Genomic DNA, 27,927 nt, shown 5'->3' with positions numbered 1-27,927 from the left:
TGCATTGGAAGGTGGATTCTTAACCATTGCACCACCAGGGAAGTCCCCATACTTTCTTTTTTAATACCAATGATATTGTGTCTCTTTAGGAAGTTGAGTTCAGTAAACTCCACGTGTACTTGAAACTCCTCCAGTGATTCAGAGATCAAGGGCAAAGACTTTTTACGGACTTGGTAATCATTAAACAACCACAATATTTCCCAGACTGTGATTAAGAGAAGCCTATAGTATGTTTCTGATTATAAAAAGAATGCATTATTGTAGAAAGTTTATTTGATTATTGTAGAAAGTTTGTCAGCTCTAGGGAAATAGGAAATCATTGATAATTGTATCACTGACATACTCCTGTTAACATTTTGCGATGTTTCCTTTTACTCTCTTTAAAAAACTAAACAAACAAACAAAATGAAAAGAAAAAGACTCTTTCTCAACCCTCTACCTTCTAGTCCTGTTCTCCAGAGGCTGCCATTTAAAATTATTTTGATGGTTACGTCCATATCTATAAATAATGTGTTTATACCTGTATTTCTTGATCCATCAACTTCAAAAAATATCTATTTCTGTCCTCTATGAAAGACAAAGAATTTAGCTCATTGACCCAGCTCCCTAGCTTCCTTTTTCTCTCTTCCTCTTTCTCTCAGTCTTTTAATTTTGTGTGATTATGTTCTGTTCTTCTGTAGGTTACCTTTATACCTAAAAGTAATCTGCCATCAATTTTATTGTATTTATTTGGCCGCGCCACACAGCTCGCAGCACCTTAGTTCCCCGACCAGGGATTGTACCTGAGGCCACGACAGTGAAAGCCCTGAATTCTAACCACTGGATCGTCAGAGAACTCCCTTCCCCCTCCTTTTTTTTTCCCATCAATTTTAGGCTCTAGTTCTTCCTTTCTTTTTCCTTATTTCATATATAACATTGTATAAGTTGAAGGTGTACAGTGTGTTGATTAGATACGTTTATATATTGCAATATGATTACCACCATACTGTTAGCTAACACTTCTATCATGTCACATAATTATCTTCTTTGTGTGTGTGTGAGAACATTTAAGATCTAGTCTCCTAGCAACTTTGAAGTATGTGATACAGTATTTTGACTATAATCACAAGCGCATGACAAACTTGCAGTTAGAAGATAAATAAGTTCTGGAGATCAAATGAGATTTTTTTTTCAGTTTATAGTCTTTTTTAAAACTGAGACATAATTGACATATAACATTATATTAGTTTCAGCTGTTACAGCATAAGAATTTGAAATGATCACTACAATAAGTCTAGTTAACATCCATCACCATATATAGTTACATAATTTTTGTTCTTGTAATGAGAACTTTCAATGTCTACTTTCTTTTTTTTATAAATTTATTTATTTTTATTTTTGACTACCTTGGGTCTTCATTGCTGCAGGCGAGCTTTCTCTAGTTGTGGCGAGCGGGGGCTGCTCTTTGTTGCGGTATGGGGGCTTCTCATTGTGGTGGCTTCTCTTGTTGCAAAGCATGGGCTCTAGGCATGCGGGCTTCAGTAGTTGTGGCTCGTGGGCTTAGTTGCTCCGCGGCATGTGGGATCTTCGCGGACCAGGACTGGAACCCGTGTCCCCTGTATTGGCAAGTGGATTCTTAACCTTGCGCCACCAGGGAAGCCCTCAATACCTACTTTCTTAACAGTACTGTATTGTGTATTTGAAAGTTCTAAACTATAGTCACCATTGCTGTACATTATATCCTCATCTCAGTGCCCCTTTGTGTAAGACAAGAGATTTAGCGCTCCCAATAAAATTTTCAGAACGAGCAATAGTAAATAAAGTCTCTAGGTTCTTGCTTTCTGAAAATGTTGATCTGACTGTGGAATGCTAGGTTCAAAAAAATTTTTCTTTGAAGTTTGAAGTTGTTGCTATGTTGTTCCCCCAAGTCCTGTGCTACCAAGTTAGAATTCTTCTCATTCCTTGTTATCCTCTCTAGCAGCTTTATCCTCTTTATTCTTGATGTCCTGAAATTTCATAAGAGTGTCTACATGGGTCTCTTTTCATTCAATGGGTTCTATACTTTTAACTGAAAGACTCATGTCTTATCTCTGAGAAATTTTTATATTATTCTTTTCATTTCCTTTCCTCTAATTTTAAAATTCCCTATCTCTAGAACTTCTTGTTAGATAGATGTTGGACTCGCTGAATTGACCCTCCTTCTCAACTCTTTAGAATTTCTTTTTCTCTTTTCCCCTCTGTTCTGGGAGATTTTCCTAATTTTTTCTTTTAATCATCCTAAAGAGCCTTTATTTTAGCAATAATGGGATTGATTCCTAAGAATTCTCTGCTAAATAATAGCGCTTATCCTATTAGTTAAAGGTTCTTTCTTTGCTGGTTTTAATTATAAAGGGCCCAATATCTCTTCCTGAGCCATCCTGGATGAATGAGGCTTATGGAATGAGTAGGCATAGATGGATGGGAGTAGGGAGGGGTGAGGGTAGGGGAGCTGATACTAAAGATCATCATCTTGAGGGATAAGGTACTGGTGGACCTCCTCAGTGGAGGTAATAATTCTCCCTCCTGATGGGTGGGCGGTAGTCCTTTAGAACAAAAAGATGTGTATCATGTCTTATGAGCTCATAGTACAAATATTTGACAGACTTGGAGTCATCTTAGGGTCACAGAGTTGCAGTCATTAACTTCAAAGTTTACATGGCGAGAAGGCTGGGAGTAATGACCAAGGAAAGGGAATAGTGCCGTCCCAATTGGGTTGGAGGAATTCCCCCTTTAAATCTGTTTTATTAGTTATCTATTGCTATGGAACAAATTAGTCCAAAACTTAGCGGCTTAAAAATAAACATTTTTTTTTTTTAAATCTCAGTTTCTATGGGTCAGAGATTTGGGAGCAGCTTACCTGACTTCAGGGTCTGTCATGAGGTTGCTGTTATTAATATGCAGGCTCTGCCTAAGGTCACCTGAAGGCTTGACTGGGGCTAGAAGATCTGCTTCTAAATTGACACACCCACATGCTTTTGGCAGGAGGTCTCAGCTCCTTACCAAGTGGACCTCTCCATAGAGCTACTTGAGTGTCCTCACGATGAGGCTGGAAGTTTACCTTGCTGTGAGTGATCTGAGAGAGAGAACAAAGAGGAAGCCACATTGTTTTCTATGACCTAATCTTGGAAGTCGCACACTGTCACTTCTGCCATATTCTATTTATTACAAGTGAGTCAGAGCTCAGCCCATACTCAAGGGAAGGGGAACTAAGCTATCTATTGAAGGGAGGAGTATTGGAGAATTTGTGGACGTATTTTAAAACCATGACAATCAACGTTCCTTAACAACACTTAGCATACTTTGAACTTTATTCCATTACTTGAATATATATATCATTGATTCCATAATTATTGTGTTATCTGAATCATTGCCTACCATTTTTATTGAAGTATAGTTGATGTACAATGTTATATAAGTTACAGATGTACATATAGTGATTCACAATTTTAAAGGTGAATACTCCATTTATAGTTATTATAAAATATTAGCTATATTCCCCATGTTGTACAGTATATCCTTGTAGCTTATTATATACTTAACAGTTTGTTCCTCTTAATCCCCTACCCTTATATTGCCCCTCCCCTCTTCCCTCTCCCCACTGGTAACCAACTAGTCTGTTCTCTGTGAGTCTGCTTCTTTTTTGATAACAAAAAGAATATAATATAAATTCTCTAGTTTGTTATATTTTTTAGATTCCACATATAAGTGATATCATACAGTATACGTCCTTCTATGACTTATTTCACTAAGCATAATGCCCTCCAGGTCTATCCATGTTGCTGCAAATGGCAAAATTTCATTCTTTATTATGGCTGAGTAGTATTCCATTGTGCGTGCGTGCGTGTGTGTGTGTGTGTGTGTGTGTGTGTGTGTGTATATCACATCTTTATCCATTCATCTGTTGATGGACACTTAGGTTGCTTCCATATCTTGTGCTACCTACTATTTTTACCATCCATTACTGGGAACCATTCTATTCTTAAGAATGGTATCTTCCTAACAGTGTTTTTTTTTTGCCTTCTCAGGTGCTTGTTGGGTTTCTTCTTATTCTGGCAGTCATAGATCTGGCCCTTGCACTCACAGAAGACACTGGACAAGCCACAGTCCCTGCCGTTAGATATACCAATCCAAGCCTCTACCTGGGCACATGGGTGAGACCCATCATCACTTCTATCCTGTTTATCTTCTCTCTACTCATAGCCATCCAGCTGAAATTTGCTCCTATGGAATGAAATAAAGTCCAATTTCATCTACCTTTTTCAAGGGACCTATGATGAAGCAAAGCTTGGTTGTAATAGGGTGAAACCAATTTTAGCTTTTCATTTGCTTTTAAACACTACTTTTAATGCCTTCTTCCTAAGGTAAGTACTAGCTTTAATGATTAACATGTAACTTATGCCCTCATATCTTGCCATCTAAGGATCACAGATGAAATCCAAGTTTCTTGATGTAAAAGAATTTTCTACATGCTGTAAACATTTTTAAGTTGATTGGTGACTCTAATCAATGGATCACTGAGTCTAGACTTGTTTGTGTAAATTTGATGACAGAAACTTGTGTCTCTCCTACAGGCAGGGTTTTTTGTGGGGGGAGGGAGAGCTGTACAGTGTTTAAAAAAAAATTGAATTCGTTACCATCATTTTATTTATTTTTTATTTTTGGCCGCGTCAAGCGGCTTGTGGGATCCTAGTTCCCCAACCAGGGATCAAACCCAGGCCCCAGCAGTGAAAGTGCCAAGTCCTAACCACTGGACCGCCAGGGAATTCCCGTTACCATCATTTGTTTTTTTGTTTTTCGTTTTTGTTTTTGTGGTACGCAGGCCTCTCACTGTTGTGGCCTCTCCTGTTGCGGAGCACAGGCTCCGGACGCGCAGGCCCAGCGGCCATGGCTCACGGGCTCAGCCGCTTCGCGGCATGTGGGATCTTCCCGGACCGGGGCAGGAACCCGTGTCCCCTGCATCGGCAGGCGGACTCTCAACCGCTGCGCCACCAGGAAAGCCCCGTTACCATCATTTTGAAAGAGGAAGATACAACATAATTATTTTGATTCCTAAACTTTCTTGAAAAATCAGAATGCCTGGCAACTTTGGGCCGACATTCCCACAGGGCAGCGGTCAGCTAGGACTGAGTAGCAGTTGGTTGCATTAGACCAGGTATGTGCTCAGTACTGTCCTCCACCCTCACTTCACTCAGTAACATGCTCTGCTTGGCCCCTGTAAGGACTTCGTTTTGTCACTGTTGTTATAAAGCAGAGAAGAGTCTAGAGAGCAGTGCGCTGGAGCCAGCTCACGGAGCTGACTGCGCCTCTCTTCCCAATCCTGAGTTTGGTGACATCATGTTGGAGATTGAAATCCACCACGGTGGGAGTATTTATACCATGGAAATTCACACATGCCACAAATCATGGCTTTGTTTTCAGAATGCCCGTTTACTAGCACAAAACTGGGTCTGGGAAAACAACATTTAATTAATTGTAACTAAGTGAATAATGCGAGGCAAAGTTTTTTGTTGTTGCTAATTGCTTAGTCTAATATTATTAGAAAATATTGTGATAAGACGCCTTGCACCTATTCAGCAGAATCTGCCTCCCCAACCTGATTACTGTAGTGCCTGAAATTATTTTCTTGGGCCTCAGAAAGATTTTTCTGGCTCCCAAAGTTATTCCATTTAGATGCAGGTGGTGACCCTCTGCGTTCTTCTCTGACTCCCTGCCCAAGTGTGGTGAATAGAGATGGGATAGGGAAGGGAGTTCCAGAGAGAGCACTGGGGTCCTGAAAGAAAAAGTCGGATGGTATCAGGGAGGAAATGTACTATTTGGCGTCAGATTAGTTACAACAATCTCCCCCTTCAGCCCCCGTTTCTTCCCCTGTTCTCTGACATCCTTCTTTCCTCTTGTCCTTGGTGTTAGTGACAATATTTTTCAAAACATGATGTGAATTTCTCGCTAGATCCTGGTTTTGCTGATCCAACACAGCAGGCGATGGTGTGTACAGAAGGACTCTTGGTTCCTGTCCGTGTTCTGGATTCTCTCAATACTCTGTGGCACTTTCCAGTTTCAGACTCTGATCCGGACACTCTTAAGGGTAAGGAGGAAAGAGATGGTGATATGAGGAGGTACCGCTGGGCAACTTCTAAGTTGGAGTAAATGACATAAGGTAAATTGAGTTGCAGGGTAGGATTGTATTTAGGGGATTTGATAACAGACTTTAATCACAAGCATTGATACATAGGGGCTGTTTAGACTTAATTCAGATAAAAGGCTCATTTTCTTTGTCCCCTCCCATAGGGCAGCAACCCTAACCTGGCCTATTCCTGCGTGTTCCTCATCTGCTATGCACTCCAGATCCTGGTCCTGATCCTTTCAGCATTTTCAGAAAAAAATGACTCATCAAAAGTGAGACTCTAAATATGACCACTTCATATATTATTTAATTGGATGGTATCTTGACAGATGTAACTTTGAGATGTCTAGGTCTCATGAAGGTCCCACAAGCCCAGAATATACTAGTATAGTCCATTTTGTGATGTAAGGAAACAAAGTGACTAGAATTTGGAAACACTGACTTCTTTTTTTTTTTTTTTGCGGTATGCGGGCCTCTCACTGCTGTGGCCTCTCCCGTTGCGGAGCACAGGCTCCGGACGCGCAGGCTCAGCGGCCTTGGCTCATGGGCCCAGCCGCTCCGCGTCATGTGGGATCCTCCCGGACCGGGGCACGAACCCGCGTCCCCTGCATCGGCAGGCGGGCTCTCAACCACTGTGCCACCAGGGAAGCCCGGAAACACTGACTTTTATATTGACCCACCAAGCTTCAGCATAGACAGTTAATTCCTACATCTATGCCAAAAAGTCTGGTTATCATTCTACTGGTGACCTTAGCGTCTCCAAACAAACACGTTGACCAGCCTACTTCAGTGTCATGTCTAGTTTCTAGCACAACATCATATTTAGAAAACTCAGCTTCTGATTTTAGAGTTCCATAGAATTCCTGTTTCTAATTGATTTACTGTCTGATTTTTTGTGTGTCTTGCAGCATCCTTCAACCACAGCTTCATTTCTGAGTAGCATCACCTTTAGTTGGTATGACAGGTAGGAAATACCTGGAGTGTGGCTTGTCTGTATCCCTCCCCCCTCACTCTCCTGAAAGTGATGGAAATCTTAATTTTAAAAGTGCCTGCCATGGCTTCCATTTCTCCTCTACTTAGCGTCAGAGGATGTTAAAACATACAGATCAGTTTACTGCAGTCCCTTCACTGGGCGGATGGGGAAGCTGAGGAGAGGAAGGAGGGGGGTTTGCTCTTGGTAGCCTGAGGAGTTCCATGAAAAAAAAAGGATAGGAGAAAAAGGCAGTAGGACAGGAAAAGGGAAATTTGGGGTCAAGGAGTGTGGCACAGACTCGGGTAAGGGATGAAATAGCTGTTCTGGGCTTCCAGAGGATCTGCAGCAGCCGTCCTTGGCCTTTGTAGTTCCACGGACCCCTTTGGCAGCCTGGTAACACCCATGAATCCCTTCTCAGATGATGTTTTAAATGTGTACAATAAAAGACATGGGATTATAAAGGGAAACAAATATATTGAAATATAGTTACCAAATTTGTGATATAGTAATACATGTGCTTCTTTATTAATGCATTAAATATCAAGACCTAATGCTGGCTGGGTTTAATAGTTTCAAAGCAGTGATGAGTGTAAATGAGCCATGAAAACATCTGTGACTTTTGTTACCTGGTAACAAGTACTCTGTTTTAGAACTGTGGTGGGTTGACTACATTCATATTAGAAGGAGAGGCTAAATTTCAGTTAGAAGCTAATAAAAGTAAAGATGTAATTTATTTTCCATCCATGTTCTCAAATCCCAGGTTAAGGAGCCCTGATCTAGAGAGAGAGTATTAGAGGCACCCCCAGGTCTGCTCAGTTCCTTCAGGGCATCGTGGAGGCTCCTCAGGGAGATGCCAGGGCAGCAGAGAGGCAGCCAGTGTTTGAGAAGGAAGGAACAGGATCGGGGGAGGTGATGCGCTTTTGGCTCTCAATTCAGTAGGACTTCTTCCCCTTCTCTTGTTTTCTCCCACCTTCCATCACCCCCACCCACTCCCTTTTCTGCTCTCCCCACTCCTCTTTCGAGTTCCAAGAGCTAGGAGCTGGGATAGTAGAGCAAGGGAGAAGCCCCATTCTTCTGTCCCTCCATCCTGGGACTGAATGGTTTTCACAGAGGCAGCGAGGAGACAGACTCTGGTCCCACCTGCAGGGCCTCAGCCTGTGGGTCACTCTTGTTCCAGCATCGTTCTGAAAGGCTTCAAGAAACCTCTGACGCTTGAAGATATCTGGGATATTGATGAAGAGACTAAAACAAAGACACTAGTCAGCAGGTTTGAAAAGTACACGGCAGGAGAGCTGCAGAAGGCCCGGCAGGCATTCCAGAAACGGCAGCAGAAGAACTCCCAGCGGAACCCTGGAGCCAGGCTGCATGGTTTGGACAAGAACCAGAGTCAAAGCCAAGATGTCCTTGTCCTGGTAACTTTCCCACGAGTGTCTGTTCGAATGTGCTGTATGTCTTTGGCAAGAGGACACCAATGTCCTGGTGAATCTGTCCTTTCATTTTGACAGCACTTTATACTTTACAGTGCATTTTATATTATTAGTAATATTCACAATACTAATAGTACCTTAGTGATGGTTACATGGGAGTATAATGTAGTACTGATCTCTCTCATTTGGGGTATATTTGAAATTTTCCACAATAAAATGTTTTTTTTTAATAGAAAAATAAAAGAATACCTTAGCATTACTAGAATCTACACATTGGTGGGATTTAGCATTAGCAGCTAATTTATTTTTTTATTCACTTGAAAATATTTATTGAGTACCACTGTGTGTCAGAGACCATTTTGGGCACAGGTATAAGGATCAGCCTGAAAGAGTATTAAGAAAACATGTTAATGTGTCTGGAGTGAAGTGCTTCCTTAGAGTAACAGGAGAGGCTTCTCAGAGGAGATGACATTTGGGTAAAGATCCAAGCGATGAAAAGAGCCCATGAGAAGGAAGCGTATTTCACTCAGAGGGCGCAGGATGGGGGAAGCAGAGAGGGGAACATGGTTGGCTTGTTTGAAGAAGAGAAAGAGGATGCGGGAGCATGGAGAGAGAGGCTGAGTGAGGGGTGAGGTGAGCTCGGGGAAAGGGGCAGGGATTAAGGGATGTAGACCCTCATGGGCCATGGTGAGGAGCCTGGATTTTATTTTAACTCTGATGGAAAGCCGGTGGAAAGTTTTGAGCAGAGGCGTAATGCAGTCAGATTTACATTGTTAAAAGCCCACTGAAGCAGCTGCCAGGAGAACGGATGGTTGGGAGGCAAAAGTGGAAGCTGGGAAGCAGGTTGAGGCAGGTGTTCAGGCAAGAGACAAATCAGATGGGACCTCAGTGAGAGGAATTACAAGAGGATGTCACTGAGGCTGAGAGGCTGGAATTGGGGGCCTGGTGGGGACTCCTGAGACAGGAAAAGGAAGAGGCGGGAGAGTGGGTGGTGATATTGCATGTAGTAGATTCCCGGGGTCGAAGAAACAAAGCACCACGAACCGCGTGGCTTAAAACAACAGAAATGTATCGTCTCACAACTCAGGAGGCCAGAGGTCTGAAATCAAAGCATCAGCTGGGCCATGCTCCCTCTAAAACCCGTAGGGAAGAAACCTTCCTTGCCTCTCCCACCTTCTGGGTTTTACCAGCCGTCCTTGGTGTTCCTTGGCTTGTGGATGTTTTCACTCCACTCTCTGCCTCTGTCATCATGTGTCCTCTTCCCCCATGTCTGTGTCTCTTCTTACGATGACACCAGTCATATTGGAGTAAGACCCATTCCATGACACACTCTAATGACCTCATCTTGATTACATCTGCAAAGGCCCTATTTCCAAACAAGGGCACGTTCTAAGGCACCGGGGGTTAGGACTTCAACATAACTTTTGGGGGGATTCTATTCGACCCATAACATCCCACAATGACCATGAACAAGAAGAGAATGGAAAGGCTTTTAAGCATCCGAAATATATATATATAAAATCACGCCCATGCCCTTCCCTCCCACGATGCCCCACAGTCCCCCAGTCAGAGGCTGTTCTTTGCTTTTTCATGGTATTCTCACCAGGTTTGTTGCCTGTTTTCCTAATCCAAAATAGATCCGAAGTATCAGGAGGGAGAGAGGGGGGAACAGTGATAGTAGCTAAAAGGGTGAATGGGATCAGGCAGTGGAGAGAAGACCGAAACCTGTACAAAGAGGGCAGCAGGGCTCAGGGGCTAACACTTGGGAACTGTTCAGTAAAGACAAAGTCTTCCACCACGCAGCTCTGCAAGCACTGATGTTGTCTGGTTTTGTACCCAGGAAGAAACTAAAAAGAATAAAAAGAAGTCTGAGACCACTAAAGACTTCCCCAGGTCCTGGTTGGTGAAAGCCCTCTTCAAAACTTTCTACGTCATCCTCCTGAAATCATTCCTGCTGAAGCTGGTGTATGACATCCTCATGTTCCTGAATCCTCAGCTGCTGAAGTGAGTCCCCAGGCCCTGGCTTGTCCTTGCAGGGCCTCCTCTGCCACTCTGCTTTTTGCCCCTTGTATATGCAGGCAGGAGACTATTATTGAGTTTCCATTTTTTAAAATGCTCATAATTTTCTTCAACCTTACAGCTTTGTGTTCATGAAAAGCACAAGGCATTTTTCAAGATCTAAAATGATCTGAAAAATCATTTAGATCTTTAGCCTCCCTCTTTTCCATGTCCTTCTCCTCGTAGGAAGCCAGATGCTTCTTAGGGGTGCTTTCTTCTTAAACAGAACTGCTGTGAGCCGATTCATGTCCAAAACGTGGGCCTCATACCCCAGGAGAGGCTTGTACATAGTCTCTGTAACCTCATTGCTCCACAGTCACGCATTCAGTGGGAGGTTCGGGTTAATCATGACAGGACTTCAGTCTGCCAGGATCTATGGAATGAACTATCCTCCAGGGGAAACCCTTCTAACTCACGCTGGATACAAGTCCTAATTCCTTTCCAGGAATCAATCAACTTGCTACATAACATCCTCTTTTACCAGAGGGTAGGGAAAGAGAGCGTCAAAGAAAGCATTGCAGTGGCAGCTTTGTGGAGCACACGTTATCCCGTCTCACGGTCATGGGTCGTCAACCCTTAGCCCTTGCTGCCTATCTCTAAAAAAGGCAAGAGTGCTGGCATGGCTGTGGAGCTCAGTCTTCCAAGAGCATTGAACAATTCTGGTCACTTTTGTTACCAACCGGGTAGGATAGCGTAGCTGGCTGTGCACGAGGAGGGTGAAGAGCCCTCGGAGGCTTGACGGCGCCACTTACTTGGTTTTGCTCTGGCAGATTGCTGATCTCCTTTGCAAATGACCATGACATATATCTGTGGACTGGGTATCTCTACTCAATCCTCTTCTTCGCCGTGGCCCTCATCCAGTCTGTCTGCCTTCAGTATTACTTTAAACTGTGCTTTATGCTGGGCATGAAAGTACGGACCACCATCATGGCTTCTGTATATAAGAAGGTAAGTGGACTATGCCAGGCATCACCAAAGAAAATCCCCTTTGTAAACGTGAGCATTTCCTCCCAGATACAGGAAAATTTGACGGAAATGATAACTGATCTCAACACTGGATTTTGGCTAAACACACAGCCTTCTTTAGATATTTCTTTGGAGATGAAAATGAAAAGTGTGTATACAGACATAGAGCGTCTGTGTGTGTGGGGTGGGGTGCACTCCAGGGAAAAGCCGGCAAGCTGTTCTCTGCCCGGGATCTGCCTTCCAGCTTTGAAGGCTTGCATACCGTCCCTCTCTTCCTTCCTCTCTCCACAAGGTGACAACACCTTGGGACAGAATGTAAAGTCAGAAAAGAAGCTGGCCAAGGGCAAACTCTTCAAATCACCAACATTTAAACCAAATACTACATGAAACTTGGCTCATAAGACCTGGTGTGTCCATCTCAAATCACAGTTTTGCCATAGACTAGAACGCTCTGTGAACCAGGACTCCATCTCCTCAGACTGACTTTTGCCTAGCAACTTCTTTTTCTCAGTCTTGAGTAACGACCAACACATCCTCTGCCTGATTCCTTTTTTGGATTTGTAAATACCTTCAATATTTGGATTTGTAAATAGCTTCCCAAGTTCTGCAGACTTGGGAGCTATTCCATTTCCTTAAGATGATTTTCCCCATCTTCCCTCTGACACGTTGCTTTTAATGTTGAACTTTCTCAGAGCAACTTTATTTCCCTCCGTCCTAGACACCAAGGTGAATTCTCATTTTTTCCCTTAAGAAATGAAAGTAGAGTCAAGTATATCTCAATTTAAAAAATAAATAAAAAGAAATGAAAATAGTGACTACAAGCCTGAGGAGAAAATTCATCCATTAGGAGATGATGATACTTTTTATAGGTCAGAACATCAGTCGGTTGCCTTTTCTTCCTCTTTTTCATCCACCACTGGAGTGTTCCATCATAGTGATTTCTCTGTTACAGTTCCTGATTTTATCCTTTGCTTTCCTCTCTTAAGACTCCAGTGTGTCTTTTGTCTTTCCTGAGTAGATGCTGACTCGTCGAGAGACCCAGAGAGGTGATCCAAATGTCTTTAGATCAGAAGTCTGGTCAAGTTCTTTGAACTTCCAGATACCCTCACACTGGAATTTGTCTTCTCCAAAATTAAAATTTTAATCCCCTTATTCCTTCTGGAGATACTGTATTTCTGCTGGTTTGCAGGATATGAGGTCACTAACCAGGCTGTCTCAGACATTTCTATGAACGTACACTTTTACAATTGTGATGATTCATTTCCACTACTTTGATTCTTAATATTGATATGTTCCAAGTTTTGCAACTGTTACAATCCATAAGGATAGAGCCCTTAATGAGACCTTCATTCAAATAAATATTGCTACTAAAATAGAATTTTTTTTTTAAAGATTTTGTTTGACGTGGACCATTTTTAAAGTCTTTATTGAATTTGTTACAGTATTGCTTCTGTTTTATGTTTTGTTTTTTTGGCCCCAAGGCATGTGGGATCTTAGCTCCCTGACCAGGGATCGAACCTGCACCCTGGGCATTGGAAGGCGAAGTCTTAACCACTGGACCACCAGGGAAGTCCCTAAAATAGAATTTAAAATTGACTAATTTTATATGTTTAGATTATGCTTCATTTATGAAATGTTATGAAACATTTTTTACATCCATTATCAATTCTTAGTAACTGCATTACCCCTAGTTTACAGAGAAGTAGGGCTTAGATCATTTCGATGCCTAGAATCACATAGACAGGACCTGCCTCTAGACAAGGGCTATTGGGACTAAATTAATGACTTTACCACTTTACAAAGATTTATTGAAAAAAGAAAAGTATAGTGATTACCTTGAAGGGTAATTAGATGTTACTTGTTTTTGTTTTTCAATACCAAAGGGGAGGCATAGCAGTGAAATGATGTCTCTAGAACCTTGGTAGCCTAACATTTTAGGAAATTTCCTTCTTTTTACTGTACAACCAAGAATCCTGATATAGTCTAAAGACTTTATTGATGGAGTAAGATGACAGTAGAGCTTCTAGGAGGAGGATGAAGGTGATCTCTAGGGCCACTCATAGCCCGTATACTGCCTTGTGGGAATTAGAAGAAGGCTTTCATTCCTCTGGAAAGATGTAGCCCACACCAGAGGGTGGCTCGGTGAGCGTAGTACAAGCTGGTTTCATGCAGCCACCACCCACCCCCCAGCCCCTTGTCTGGGAGCATTTGTACAAGGCACTGCTGTAAGTGACAGACTGTGGGTGTCAGCCTTCTGATCTCTCTAACAAGAGAACAAGAGGCTCATGCTGCAAGATTCAGGCATCTAGATATTGCCCTCAAATTCCTGACAATAAGTCATTTTGCTTCCAGTGTGTGAACCCCGCAGCTTTCCTCACCATTCTAAGATCTCTGTCCTCCTTGGGAATGGTTGCAACCTCCTCACAGTATGGCTCCAAATAACATTGCCACATTAAAGTCTGCAAGGCAAGAATGAATACATGCTTCTTCCTTTCATCCCTCCGTTCCTTCCATCCTTCAGTATTTGGTTTCCCTACTGTGTGCATGTGAAAGCGGTAGTGAATTGGACAGATGTAGCCCTTGTCCTTACAGAGTTTACACCTGGTGGAGAAATAGAAAAACAAAATTACACAGTGAAGTGTCGTGAATGTCATGGCAGAGGTAAGCACGGGTTGTTAGGGGAATACACAGGAGAAATATCTCACCTAAACTTGGGAGTCAGGGAAGTCTTCTGAGAAGAAGTTCCATCTAAGTTGACACTAAGAGATAAATAGAACTTTTCTGAGCAAAAAAAGTGTGTGGACGAACAGATGTTGGGGAAGGTAGGAATAGCAGGAAAGAGTGGTCAAGAATGAGAGAACACTGTGTGTAAGATTTAGTGGCAAGGACTTCCCTGGTGGCGCAGTGGTTGAGAGTCCGCCTGCCAATGCAGGGGACATGGGTTCGTGCCCCAGTCCAGGAAGATCCCACATGTCGTGGAGCAGCTGGGCCCGTGAGCCATGGCCACTGAGCCTGCGCGTCCGGAGCCTGTGGTCCACAACAGGAGAGGCCACAGCAGTGAGAGGCCTGCGTACCTCAAAAAAAAAAAAAAAAAAAAGATTTAGTGGCAAGAAGATCCCAGCCCTTTGGAAAAGTTGTGTCCATATGGAGCCCATCCTTCTACTGTCTTTCACTTCCTTCCTGAATTTCCCTCTCACTCCCCAGTATCCTTGGCCTTGTCCAGGTGTCCCAATTCCAATCTTTGTTTTTAGGCGCTGACTCTATCCAACCAGGCCAGGAAGCAGTACACCATTGGAGAAACAGTGAACCTGATGTCTGTGGATGCCCAGAAGCTCATGGACGTGACCAACTTCATCCACCTGCTGTGGTCAAATGTTCTACAGATTTCCTTGTCCATCTACTTCCTGTGGGCAGAGTTGGGACCCTCAGTCTTAGCAGGTGTTGGGGTGATGGTGCTCCTAATCCCAATTAATGGGGTAATTGCCACCAAGAATAGGGCTATTCAGGTAAAGAAACAGTCACTGGGGACATGTTTATGTTCTTCAAAGTCTAAAGTCTTTTATTTCCTCTATTCTGACTTGTGATTGGAGTTTGAGCAACGCAAAGCTGGTAGAAGACTTGCCACTGTCTCAGATGAGCTTGGCTTTATCTTCCCTTTTCATCTTCTCACCACTCTTAGGGTTTATATACTCTGTCTTGATTCATGTTCCTCATTGGAAAGAGAAGAGCTGCCCAGGGACCCTGCATGTAACTCTTACACCCTGCTCCACTGGGCTGTTCTTAGCACAGTGATTATTGGCCCTGTTTCTCCATCATAGTAATGCAAACCAGCCACACAGAGCAGTCACATGAGCAACCCAAACTTTAGGCCTAAATCCTGGCAATCAACCCTGCTACCACCAGGTAGCAGGGCTCCATGTGGACAGTTGTTAGCTATGCCGGAAATCATATTTTGGATGGGTGAACTCAGTGGCGTATGTCATTTAGTCCATTTGTTTTGCATTCATTTAGTTGCAAATATTTTAAAAATATTTTTTGTATATCCTATTTTGGGGGGAACACAGCAGCAAATTAGACAAGGCTCTTGCTCTTGTGGAACTTACGTTCTACTTGGGGTGGAGATTCAGGCCATAAACAAGTAAAAGCAAAGAAGGAAAATGTCAGTTATGATAAGTACTATGCAGAGAATTCAACAGGGTGATATGCTAGTGAGTGGGTGGGTGGCAGTGTTAGGTTATGGGATCAGGAATGACCTCTGTGAGGAGGGGACATTGAGCTGAGCTCTGGACAACACCAACCTGAATGTGAAGGAGGAAGCCATGGAAAAAACAACCTAGGAGGAGGGCACAGTCGGGCCAAGGCTGTTCAGGTTCAGAAAGAAGGTGGGTGTGGCAGGGGTGGGGAGGCAAGGAGGAGAGTGGGAGAGACAGCCCATCACTGGGCACCTCAAGTTCTCACCAAGTGACAGCCACAAGCACCACTGAGATTTAGTATCTGCAGCAAATCTGGACCCTCTCACATGGAAGTGTGTTCTGTGTTTGTTTCACTTTTTCCTGGCAGGTTAAAAATATGAAGTATAAAGACAACCGTTTAAAGATCATGAATGAGGTTCTCAGTGGGATCAAGGTAAGAAGCTGAGTGTAGGTGACTCTCTGGGCACAATGACGGCAACGTTGGGTTCTTGGGCTTAACAAACTTGCTAGAGGTTGTGGACTTCTGCTTCTGGGCCTGTGATGTGTCCCATGACTTCTGATTCATTAGCCCGGAAGTCTCCTGTTTCTTGTCCTGGTACTCCTCTCAGGACCTCTTTTGATCATGATTTCTATTTAATTATGTTAAATGGCTTGTTTCGTTTTTGTATTTTACTGTAGAGATTGTCAAATGTGCACAAAAGTAAAGAGAATGGTTTAATGAAGCCCCATGGATTTATCACCTAGCTCCAGCAATTATCAGCATGACCTAACTTGTTTCATCTATATCCCCACTCTCCACTTCATGCCCTGCTAGACTATTTAAAATCAAATCTCAGATATTTTGTCATTTCATTTGTAAATACTGGGTATGTATTTCTAAAATAAGGACTTCATTTTTTAACATAACCACAATACCAATAGCATACCTGAAAAAAAAAAAAACAGTCCTTTGATACCATTAAATTTCCCCAATTACCTCATACATGTGTTTTTAATTTTATTTTATTTTACCGTTGGTTAGTTTGAATAAGGATCCAAAAACTGTCCACACATGGCATTTAGTTGACAGTGCTTTTGATCTACAGTAGTCATTTGGTCATTTTAGAGAAAACAAGTTGTCTTGTTCCAATGTTTCTTGTAAATTGGTGGTTAGATCTAGAGGCTTGAGTATATTTTGGCCTGTTTGTTTCTTGTGTTTGTTTGTTTGGGGTGGGGTTGAGGGGCAAGGATACTTTCAGAGAGTGCTTGCTTCCTAACTTAGTGATGATGAGTGTTTATGGGGTCCAGGCGTTGTCAGCCTGACTCATCCTTTATTGTGTTTCCTGCTGTTCTTTCACCCAGAGTAGTGATTTGTGGCCCCAGCAGCACATTTCAATCCCCTGGGAAGTTTGTAAACCCACTGAGGCTTGGGGCCTACTTCAAACCATTTTTTTGGACTCTCTGGGGGTGTGTGTGTATATATATATATATTTTTTTTTTTGAAAGCTCCCTAAGTGATTCTAATATGCAGCCAAAGTTGAAAACCACTGTCATAAAGGTTTTAGCAGCCACTGATGATCATTGCCTTATTCTGTTATTTCATTAGTAGTTGCAAAAGGGTGATGTTTTAATTCCATTATGCCTTTGCCATTGCTTAGCTGGAATTGTGTAATGAAGAATGATCTTTAATCAGCTAGTTGGTTACCCTAAAATAAAGTTTGTACAGGATAGGCAGGATAAATACAGGCTTCTTTCCTCTATTTACTAGATTTCAAAATAATACATTTTCATCCTTCAGAGGTGACCAATAAATTCTTTTTTAATATATACGTTGTTTTTGAATTCATGGACTTTATTACCGTAAACCTCTTGAAAATGAAACAGAGGCCCCTTTGAACATCCTGCTATTTCTCCACACAGAGCTCTATATGCCTTCTTGCCAATGTGGCAAAATGAAAACATAGACCTGGTTTCGGGTCTCAGCTCTACCACTCGCTAGGATGGTGACTTTGGGCAAGTTACTTAGTCTCTCTCAACCTGTTTCCTTATTGTTAAAATGGATGCAGTAATTCTGTTAGAGTAGGTGGCTACCTCTTCCTGGTTTGCCCAGAACTTTCTGGGTTTAGCACTGAAAGCCCCATATCCTGGGCAACCTTTAATCCCAGGCAAAGTGGGACAGTTGGTCACACTTAGGACTAAGTAAGATAATGTATATAAAACGTTGTATACCTAGTAAGTTGTCAACAAATACAAGTTACCTTTCTGTAATCACACTTTATAATCTGAATTTCTACTTCCCCAATTTTGGGGAGCATATCCTGAAACATGGGTGGATGGTATGCACCTGATGTCCTTTTGGGGCACCAGTGTAAGCTGTGCTGTTTTCTATCCTATTAGATCCTGAAATATTTTGCCTGGGAACCTTCATTCCAAAACCAAGTCCACGACCTTCGTAAGAAAGAGCTCAGGAACCTGCTGACGTTTGGGCAGTTGCAGTCTGTGATGATATTTCTCTTATACTTAACTCCGGTGCTGGTGAGTGACAGGAGTCAGTGGGCTGGGTCAGCTTTCTGGAGAAGAAGGTCTGTTTAGATAGACTGCCTGCACCTGTAGGCCTGACCCTGAAATCCAGGGGCTCATCAAGCCCTCATGCTGCTATTCCTACCTCATGTCCCCAAATCTAGTTTCACCCTTGTGCACAATTTGGTGGTCTTGCCGCCCAGAACAAGTTTCCAGGGGGTTCAGCATGAATGTGGTATCCAGGCATGGTCTGCGTGGGAAGGCTTCTCATCTTCTTGGGGAGGCCGCGTGGGTCTGTAGCGGAAGGAACACTGATAACAGGAGCCAGGAGACTCGAGCTCTGGTCCCAGCAATGCCATTAGTTGACTTTATGACCTCAGGCAAGATATTTCCTCCTCTTCTGGGCTCAGGGTTTCTCATCTGTAACATGGGAGGGTTGAGATAATCCCTAAGACTCCTTCAACTGTGATACAGTACTGTGTTCCTGAGACTTAGAGCAAGGCTGCTTGATCCCTTTTAGGAATAAATCACTGATGGCTTTGCTTTTCCAGGTGTCTGTGATCACGTTTTCCGTTTACGTCCTGGTGGATAGCAGTAATATTCTGGATGCAGAAAAGGCCTTCACCTCCATCACCCTCTTCAATATCCTGCGCTTTCCCATGAGCATGCTTCCCATGATAGTCTCCACCATGCTCCAGGTAGGTAGGAACTCTCACTGCTAACTGATTAGCTCGGGTTAAAAGCCTTAGAGTCCAGAATGACTGGTCTGTCATACCTCATTTCTAGCTTCTGCTGGTGAACCTTCAATTAGAGAGATATTTTTGGTCTCTGGAGACCAACAGTTTGATTTAGTAAAGTCACAAGCTCATTGAGCCCCAGTTTTTCTGACTGTAAACTGAGGATAATCATCCCAGTCTCGTCCATCTCCTTGTGAGGTATTTATGGAGCATATGGGAAACACGGCACAAAAGGAGAGAAAAGGCTTCTCTTTGGATGAAGCCACATACATGGTGGTAAAACCAAATGCAACCTGGGAGCCTCAAGGTGTCAGAAAATGGGCCATAGGGAGTGTTTGGATCCTGAAAACTGAGCACAGTCACTGAGATAGACCAGGTACCAGACCTCAGGAGGACGTTCACAGGGCAGGTGGCAGACTGGTGAGGCAGCCAGGATGACAAAGTGTGGCGACCTGCATTCATCCTGGAGGTGGCTGGCTTCGGACCGCTCAGGCCATGGGAAGGACTGGGGTTTAGGAAAAGACCTCTCCTGGTACTGGAGGGTGTTAAGGAAGGCTGATAGATTTGGCTGATAAATAACATGCTCTTTTTAGATTCAGATAGTTTATCGCATAGAGAGCAAAAGCAGGATCAGCAGTGGTGACAGCTCCCTGCATGACAAAGGGGCCCGATGACCATGGCATGTGGGCAGTGAGGCACCGTATGGGTCATGGACTCAGTTAAAGAAGAACATGCCAGGGGCCCAGTTACCAGAACCAGACAGAAGTTTTGTCTTAGAAGAAGGCAGAAGACAGTTTCTGGAACTAGGTCCAAAGAGAGCAGTAGAACTGACCTCCCCCCACACCACAGTGAGTTTTCTGAGGGGCTGAAATAGAGCATCTTAATTTCCCTCTGTTCAGAGTGGGCTGGCCCCCAGGGCTGAGGTGTGGCTGAATCACGCTGGGGAGGGGGGCTGAGGGTAGGGGGCCAGAGGTTCCAGGTGTGGCAAATAGCAAATCATGGGCAAGAAGCTTGGCAGGTTGGCTATCTGCTTCCACATCCAAGGCTGATGATGGAGTCAAACTCCTCTACTTGTGCTTGTCACTGAGGTTTTTTTTATCCTTTATGTCCTTCTCTAGGCCAGTGTTTCCGTAGAACGGCTAGAGAAATATTTGGGAGGGGATGACTTGGACACATCTGCCATTCGACATGACTGCAATTTTGGTAAGTGAATTTGGAAGTTGCATCCCATATATATTCACAGTGCTGGCACCAGTACTTTGCAGCAAGAAACTGATGGAAAGGGAAAGCTAGGGGACTTACCTTGCACCTATATTTGCACAGTATCCATACCATTATTACTTAAATTATGCTTTCATTTAGAACAGATTGCTTAGCCAGATTGCCAAGCTAAGCTGGGGCAGCTATTCTGAGGATAAGCAGGGAATCCTGCAAAGGATCTAGAAAACAAGTCAGAATGGAGCCAAGCATGTGGAATTGGGAAGACAGGCTGGAGTGAAAGAACACACAAGTTCTAAAGGTTTAAGGACTGGGGGGCATCACAGCCAGAAGGAGCAGTGGGTCTGGAATCCAGGGCAGGGAATGGCTGAGTTTATATTCAGAAGTGGAATTTATACGGGACTAGGCAACAGAGGGCCTGGGAATGTACCCAGACTGTCTGTAGATCAAGAATCTGGGCTACCAACAGGCTTGGGACTCCTAAGTAAAAAAAAGACACCGTATGCAGGCAACTCTTGGTATCATCCCAGGACCTTTCATTTGCCTCTTGTCAGCTCAGGAGTCAGCACCTGACAGAGGCAATCTTGGGCTCTGCTGGAGGAAGCAGTGAGGGACACCTGAAGGCTGAGAAAGGGCAGACAGACATGTGGGGACCTACATCTGACTTAAAGAGGGGACTTTTTCTCAACAGACAAAGCTGTGCAGTTTTCTGAGGCATCCTTTACCTGGGACCACAATTCGGAAGTCACAATCCAAGAGTGAGTTGCCTCCTTTTCCTCTTGCTGTTTTTTAGGATTCTCCTTGCCAGTCTTGTTATTGAAAAATTCCATGTAATATAATACATGGGGAAACGAGCTATGTGCATGTGTTCAGTTAGAGACTAGTGCAGGCTAAACTCTTGGAGGGATGAACTGACAGCAAAGATCCTGAGCCCCTGTCCCTGTAACTACATCTGCTACCCTGCTTTCCTACTGTGGGACAGTGCGCGTCCAGCTGAGAGCCTATGAAGACATTTATTCTCCAGACTGGATGGAGGTAGTGCAGGGTTGGCAGGTAGCCTAGGTCTCTGGGAATGGTAGTGGATACACACAAGAACCTGAACTCAATTTAAGTTCATTTATTCACTTACGAATAGTAATCAAGAAAAATCTGCCTTCTTTGCCCAGAGTGGTTGTTGGGAGCTGCCTCTATAATCAACTTCAGATCTGGAATTTTTCATCTACATAACCCATTCTCACATTCCCCTGCCTTAAGCCAACCCTTTCTTGCCACATTGCTGCATGTAATGTGTTCCTTAAGCACTGTATGTACTGGTACGGCCAACTCAGCCACTGAGCACAGCACCACAGAGCACACCGGGAGCCCAAGCAGGCCAGATATTTTCTTCACAACTGAGTATACCTGATCATCTCCCTGCTACACCCAGAACTTTCCACATTTCTCTCCTATTTCTAGATCCTTTAACATGGACTCTGGAGCTTGCCCAGCATGTGTCAGGCAAGAAGCCCCACCTCTGAACCTTCCCAACCTGAAAGCCTCACTTTGCAGAGAGTAGAGTGGACATAGCTCCCACTTTGCTAGTAGGATAAGTCTGGAAGGAGTCCAGCTCAAGGGGCAGGTTCAGAAAGCCTGTGAACAAGCTCCCCATGTTCCTAATGTTCTAGGGACTCAAATAATAGGGCCAGAACAGAGAGTTTCCAGGAGCCTGGCCCAGTGTGGGCCCCTCCCCAGTCAGACTCAGCCAGATCTCCGGGGGAGGGGAGCAGGGAATCTGTGCTTTCAGCAAGTGTTTTATTGAATGGTTATTCTCATTGAATGGCCAACTTTGGGATACATTAATCTTGTCCAACCCCATTAGTTTAGAAACGAGAGTCCAGGAGAAGTGGCCCTCCAAGATCACACAGCTCGGCAGTGGCAGAGTTGGGACTTGAACCAATAGGGTCTTGTTCAGTGGTACCACGTTGGTTCTAAAATAATTTTTCCAGTGGAAACTCACATTTGGCACAAACAACTTATATATGAAGACTTACTCTCGAAACTCTTAGAACAGAAAAAAAATCATTAGAGAAATACTTTGGAGTATTGTATATGCAAGACAAATTTTCCAATCTTGAGGGAAAATCTCCTAATAATCAGACTTCCTATGGAGCGTCTGAGAAGTGGCTTGAACTTCTCCTGAATAACACCCCTCCACACGCCCTTCTCTTTCAAGTGCACTTCTGTCTTTCAGCGTGAACCTAGACATTATGCCAGGCCAACTGGTGGCTGTGGTGGGCACTGTGGGCTCTGGGAAATCCTCCTTGATGTCAGCCATGCTGGGAGAAATGGAAAATGTCCACGGGCACATCACGGTCAAGGTGAGAAGGAATGCCAAGGAGAAGACTTCTGACACTCAAATGTGGTCTCTTGGCGCTGCCTTCTCATTGGGAGAATGAACTAGAATCTGATAACTACTCCTGTCATGTTGCTGTAGGTGAGGTCGTGGAGAAATGGTAGATTCTTTGCCCCACCCCACATATATAATCATACTCTGGGGTAGATTCTAAAAACCTGCATTTTTAATGAGCTCCCCAGGTGATTCTCATATGCATACTAAAGTTTGAAAACTTGAACAGAGATGTCTTCTATCAAAGTATAGGTAATTCTATATCTGTGTTTCTGAAAACCTCACATTCTGCGAAACTGTACAATAAAAATAATAGGACCTGGGGGAAAGAGTTGCAACAGATCATTAAAAACATATGTAACTTTGTAAACAGGGTAGCAACAAAAACAACAACAGCGATAACAATTAAAACAGTAGCACTGGGCTTCCCTGGTGGCGCAGTGGTTGAGAGTCCGCCTGCCGATGCAGGGGACGCGGGTTCGTGCCCCGGTCAGCGAAGATCCCGCATGCCGCGGAGCGGCTGGGTCCGTGAGCCATGGCCGCTGAGCCTGCGCGTCCGGAGCCTGTGCTCCGCAACGGGAGAGGCCACGACAGTGAGAGGCCCGCGTACCGCAAAAAACAAACAAAAAAAAACAGTAGCACTGTAAAATCTACACTGACAATTACACCCAGCTTCACAATCAGTTCTGGGCCTCTCACCTCTTCTTTTGAGAGCTGGGATTTTTTTTTTTTTTTTTTTTTTTTTAGTACGCGGGCCTCTCACTGTCGTGGCCTCTCCCGTTGCGGAGCACAGGCTCCGGACGCGCAGGCTCAGCGGCCATGGCTCACGGACCCAGCCGCTCCGCGGCATGCGGGATCTTCGCGGACCGGGGCACGAACCCGCGTCCCCTGCACCAGCAGGCGGACTCTCAACCACTGCGCCACCAGGGAAGCCCGAGAGCTGGGTGTTTGAGGGCACTTGCTTCCAGTACAAAAACATGACATAGAGTATAGATGTCGTCAATTATAATTTTTTTAAATAGGAAATGTTTTCATGGCATCTCCATCAGTACTCTCAGCTTCCCCAGAGAGCTAAATTTAGGGGAAATTACAGGTATTTGGAAGCATTTAACCAGCCACTACTCGCACCAAAAAGAGGCACGTCTATAGATTTTTAGCTTTTCTTAAGATCTTCATATATTGCTAAGCCTTTCTTCTTAATTATAAGAAAGCTTGCCCCTAATTGCTTTACACTGACATGCTTGGAAAAATTTTAAGAACCAACACTTCTTCCACATTATACTGACATTATTCCCTGACTTACTGATTACTAATGAGATAATTTGCATTAAATAAACATGCAGTATAGCAGAGCAGCCTCTACAGATTTAACTGCCTCCTAACTCCTTTCAAGAAGCTTTTTCTTGCTAACTCATAACTGGGTTTGTCCTCAAACACAGGTGTTTATCAGGCTCCATCTCTCATTTGACCCGATCTGTTTTGTGCATCAGCCTGGCACCCAAATTTCAATCTCTTAGTTCTTGCTTCCTAAGATGTTGTCTACACCATTCCCCCATCAGTGTTGGCCCTCTGTTGGTCCTAGTAAACTCTTTGGGGTCTGACTAAAAGCCTGTTCTAGAAGCAGCACGTGCAGTCATCCTCCATTTTTTGGATCATGGCTAGAGAGTGATAGTCCAAAAAAGGAGACTTCAAATGATGCATAGGATATTGAATCTTTCTCCCTGGATGGTGCAATAAATACATGCACCTTTATAAATATCAATTGCTCAGTCAGCCTGACATTTTTAAAAAATCTACATTCCATTTGTTCCTCCCAACTCCTGCCACCCCCTCCTTCAACACTGCATTTCCAGAGGAACAAAACTGTCATATGGTCTGACCCTTCCCATCCTAGGGCACTGTAGCCTATGTCCCGCAGCAGTCCTGGATCCAGAACGGCACCATAAAGGACAACATCCTTTTTGGGTCAGAGTTGGATGAAAAGAAATACCAGCAAGTTCTGGAGGCCTGTGCCCTCTTCCCGGACTTGGAAGTGCTGCCTGGGGGAGATCTGGCTGAGATTGGAGAGAAGGTACTTGGGACACCAAGGGGCCTTGAAGGGTGAAGAAATAATGAAGGAAAAGAGTAAGGGTGATGAAGAAGTACATGACAGTAAAATAGTTGATCAATTTTGATGGTCAAGCCTGGAACAAACACCAGAAAACATGAGTTTGCACAATATTTTGTGCAAATAACTCAGAAATTTAAAATTTTGTACCTAGAAGCAAATATAGGAACTGTGTAACCTAAAGGAGAGATGATGAGGCTAGGACCTGAGAGGTTAACTAAGAAGCAGCTGACCCAAATTTGACCTCACAGGTGGAGGGCCAGAGGCAGACCAGAGCCTAGTTGTCCTGACTCTACTTCTGTATACCAGTGAGGACCAGAGTATGGTTCTAATAATCTGCTTTGAACACACAGAAATTTAGAGTATATTATTTTCTCATGTTGTCAAATGCCTTTCTTAAAAATTAATTTTTAATGACTGTTTTGAATTATATGAATATAGTATAATTTGTTTAGAAATCCCTGATTACTACATATTTGGGATGTTTTTATACTCTTTCCCCATTACTAAACATGAATATAGCAGTTTTTGGGGGAAAGATCTTGAGATGTTAGAAGACTAGTGAAGATATAGCTCTAGAATGATTTTGTTCATTAATTCAGCATATTTTTATTGAGTACCTACTATGTGCCACACACTATTTTAAGTGCTGGAGTTACATCCACAAACAGAGGAAATCTACCCTGATATAGCTCTACATTCTCATGGGGAAGAAGCAACAACAACAACAAAATAAGTAAATTATATGATATAAAATGGTAAGTTGGCCATGCTTTTTAATTATTGGGCCTAAAGTTATTTATTTGAATCAAAGATATTTATTTGTATAAAGGAACTTGTGTTACTGAACTGAACTTGGGTCTGGCTGCCCACCACACAGCACAGCTAATCTACTGACGTTGCGTTGTGGTGAATGAAAGTACAGTGTTTATTGCAGGGCCCAGCAAGGAGAATGGTCAGCTCATGCTCAAAACACCCAAACTCAATAGCTTTCAGGGAATGGTTTTTTTATTATTATTATTTTAAAATATTTTAAAATTATTATTATTTTTAAATATTTTAAATATTTATGTATTTATTGGCTGTGTTGGGTGTTAGTTGCGGCATGTGTGATCTTTTGTTGTGGCGCATGGGCTCTTCACTTCTTTGTGGTGCGTGTGCAGGCTTCTCTCTAGTTGTGGCATATGGGATCCAGAGTATATGAGCTCTGTAATTGTGGCACCTGGGCTCTTTAGCTGTGGCACGTGGGCTTAATTTTCCCACAGCATGTGGGATCTTAGTTCCCCAACGAAGGATCGAACTGGTGTTCCCTGCATTGCAACAGAGGCTTTTTTTTTCTTTTAACATCTTTATTGCAGTATAATTGCTTTACAATGGTGTGTTACTTTCTGCTTTATAACAAAGAGAATCAGCTATACATACACATATATCCCCATATCTCCTCCCTCATGCATCTCCCTCCCACCCTCCCTATCCCAGCCTTCTAGGTGGTCACAAAGCACTGAGCTGATGTGGCTGTTTCCCACTAGCTATCTATTTTACATTTGGTAGTATATATATGTCCATAGCACTCTCTAACTTCGTCCCACTTACTTTCGCCCTCCCCGTGTCCTCAAGTTCATTCTCTATGTCTGCGTCTTTATTCCTATCCTGCCCCTATGTTCTTCAGAACCACTTGTTTTAGATTCCACATATATGTGTTACCATATGGTATTTGTTTTTCTCTTTCTGACTTACTTCACTCTGTATGACAGACTCTAGGTCCATCCACCTCACTACAAATAACTCAATTTCGTTATTTTGTGGCTGAGTAATATTCCATTGTATATATGTGCCACATCTTTATCGATTCATCTGTCGATGGACACTTAGGTTGCTTCCACGTCGTGGATATTGTAAATAGAGCTGCAATGAATATTGTGGTACATGACTCTTTTTGAATTATGGTTTTCTCAGGGTATAGGCCCAGTAGTGGGATTGCTGGGTATATGGTAGTTCTATTTTTATTTATTTATTTATTAACATCTTTATTGGGGTATAATTGCTTTACAATGTTGTGTTAGTTTTTGCTTTATAACAAAGTGAATCAGTTATACATATACATATGTTCCCATATCTATTCCCTCTTGCGTCTCCCTCCCTCCCACCCTCCCTATCCCACTCCTCCAGGCGGTCACAAAGCACTGAGCTGATAACCCTGTGCCATGTGGCTGCTTCCCACTAGCTATCTACCTTACGTTTGTTAGTGTATATATGTCCATGCCTCTCTCTCGCCCTGTCACAGCTCACCCTTCCCCCTCCCCATATCCTCAAGTCTATTCTCCAGTAGGTCTGGGTCTTTATTCCTGTCTTACCCCTAGGTTCTTCATGACATTTTTTTTTCTTAAATTCCATATATATGTGTTAGCATATGGTATTTGTCTTTCTCTTTCTGACTTACTTCACTCTGTATGACAGACTCTAGGTCTTTCCACCTCATTACAAATAGCTCAATTTCGTTTCTTTTTATGGCTGAGTAATATTCCATTGTATATATGTGCCACATCTTCTTTATCCATTCATCTGATGATGGGCACTTAGGTTGTTTCCATCTCCAGGCTATTGTAAATAGAGATGCAATGAACATTTTGGTACATGACTCTTTTTGAATTTTGGTTTTCTCAGGGTATATGCCCAGTAGTGGAATTGCTGGGTCATATGGTAGTTCTATTTGTAGTTTTTTAAGGAACCTCCATACTGTTCTCCATAGTGGCTGAACCAATTCACATTCCAACCAGCAGTGCAAGAGTGTTCCCTTTTCTCCACACCCTCTCCAGCATTTATTGTTTCTAAATTTTTTGATGATGGCCATTCTGACTGGTGTGAGATGATATCTCATTGTAGTTTTGATTTGCATTTCTCTAATGATTAATGATGTTGAGAGTTCTTTCATGTATTTGTTGGCAGTCTGTATATCTTCTTTGGAGAAATGTCTATTTAGGTCTTCTGCCCATTTTTGGAATGGGTTTTTGTTTTTTTGTTATTGAGCTGCATGAGCTGCTTGTAAATTTTGGAGATTAGTCCTTTGTCAGTTGCTTCATTTGCAAATATTTTCTCGCATCCTGAGGGTTGTCTATTGGTCTTGTTTATGGTTTCCCTTGCTGTGCAAAAGCTTTTAAGTTTCACTAGGTCCCATTTGTTTATTTTTGTTTTTATTTCCCTTTCTCTAGGAGGTGGGTCAAAAA

At 43.1% G+C, this 27,927-nt stretch overlaps 1 protein-coding gene across 1 annotated transcript in view; it reads left to right on the top strand.

The window, feature by feature from the left end:
* Nucleotides 1–27,927, top strand: part of ABCC2 (ATP binding cassette subfamily C member 2) — a gene marked incomplete at its 5' end in the record, with an annotated part of 71,824 nt that overhangs the window by 5,560 nt on the left and 38,337 nt on the right. The window contains 15 exons of the mRNA XM_079900323.1: nt 4,044–4,169; nt 5,966–6,100; nt 6,304–6,411; nt 7,048–7,103; nt 8,290–8,524; nt 10,380–10,543; nt 11,368–11,545; nt 14,815–15,069; nt 16,124–16,189; nt 18,133–18,270; nt 18,807–18,953; nt 20,111–20,195; nt 20,902–20,968; nt 22,441–22,567; nt 24,491–24,667. Coding sequence (XP_079756449.1) covers nt 4,044–4,169; nt 5,966–6,100; nt 6,304–6,411; nt 7,048–7,103; nt 8,290–8,524; nt 10,380–10,543; nt 11,368–11,545; nt 14,815–15,069; nt 16,124–16,189; nt 18,133–18,270; nt 18,807–18,953; nt 20,111–20,195; nt 20,902–20,968; nt 22,441–22,567; nt 24,491–24,667 — 2,064 coding nt within the window. The remainder of the gene's footprint in view (nt 1–4,043; nt 4,170–5,965; nt 6,101–6,303; nt 6,412–7,047; nt 7,104–8,289; nt 8,525–10,379; nt 10,544–11,367; nt 11,546–14,814; nt 15,070–16,123; nt 16,190–18,132; nt 18,271–18,806; nt 18,954–20,110; nt 20,196–20,901; nt 20,969–22,440; nt 22,568–24,490; nt 24,668–27,927) is intronic.

This window comes from Stenella coeruleoalba (assembly GCF_951394435.1).
Source record: "Stenella coeruleoalba genome assembly, chromosome: 16".
Classification (NCBI taxonomy): Eukaryota; Metazoa; Chordata; class Mammalia; order Artiodactyla; family Delphinidae; genus Stenella; species Stenella coeruleoalba.
The sequence above is the reverse complement of the archived record's forward strand: the minus strand, read 5'-3'. Positions and strand labels throughout refer to the sequence as shown.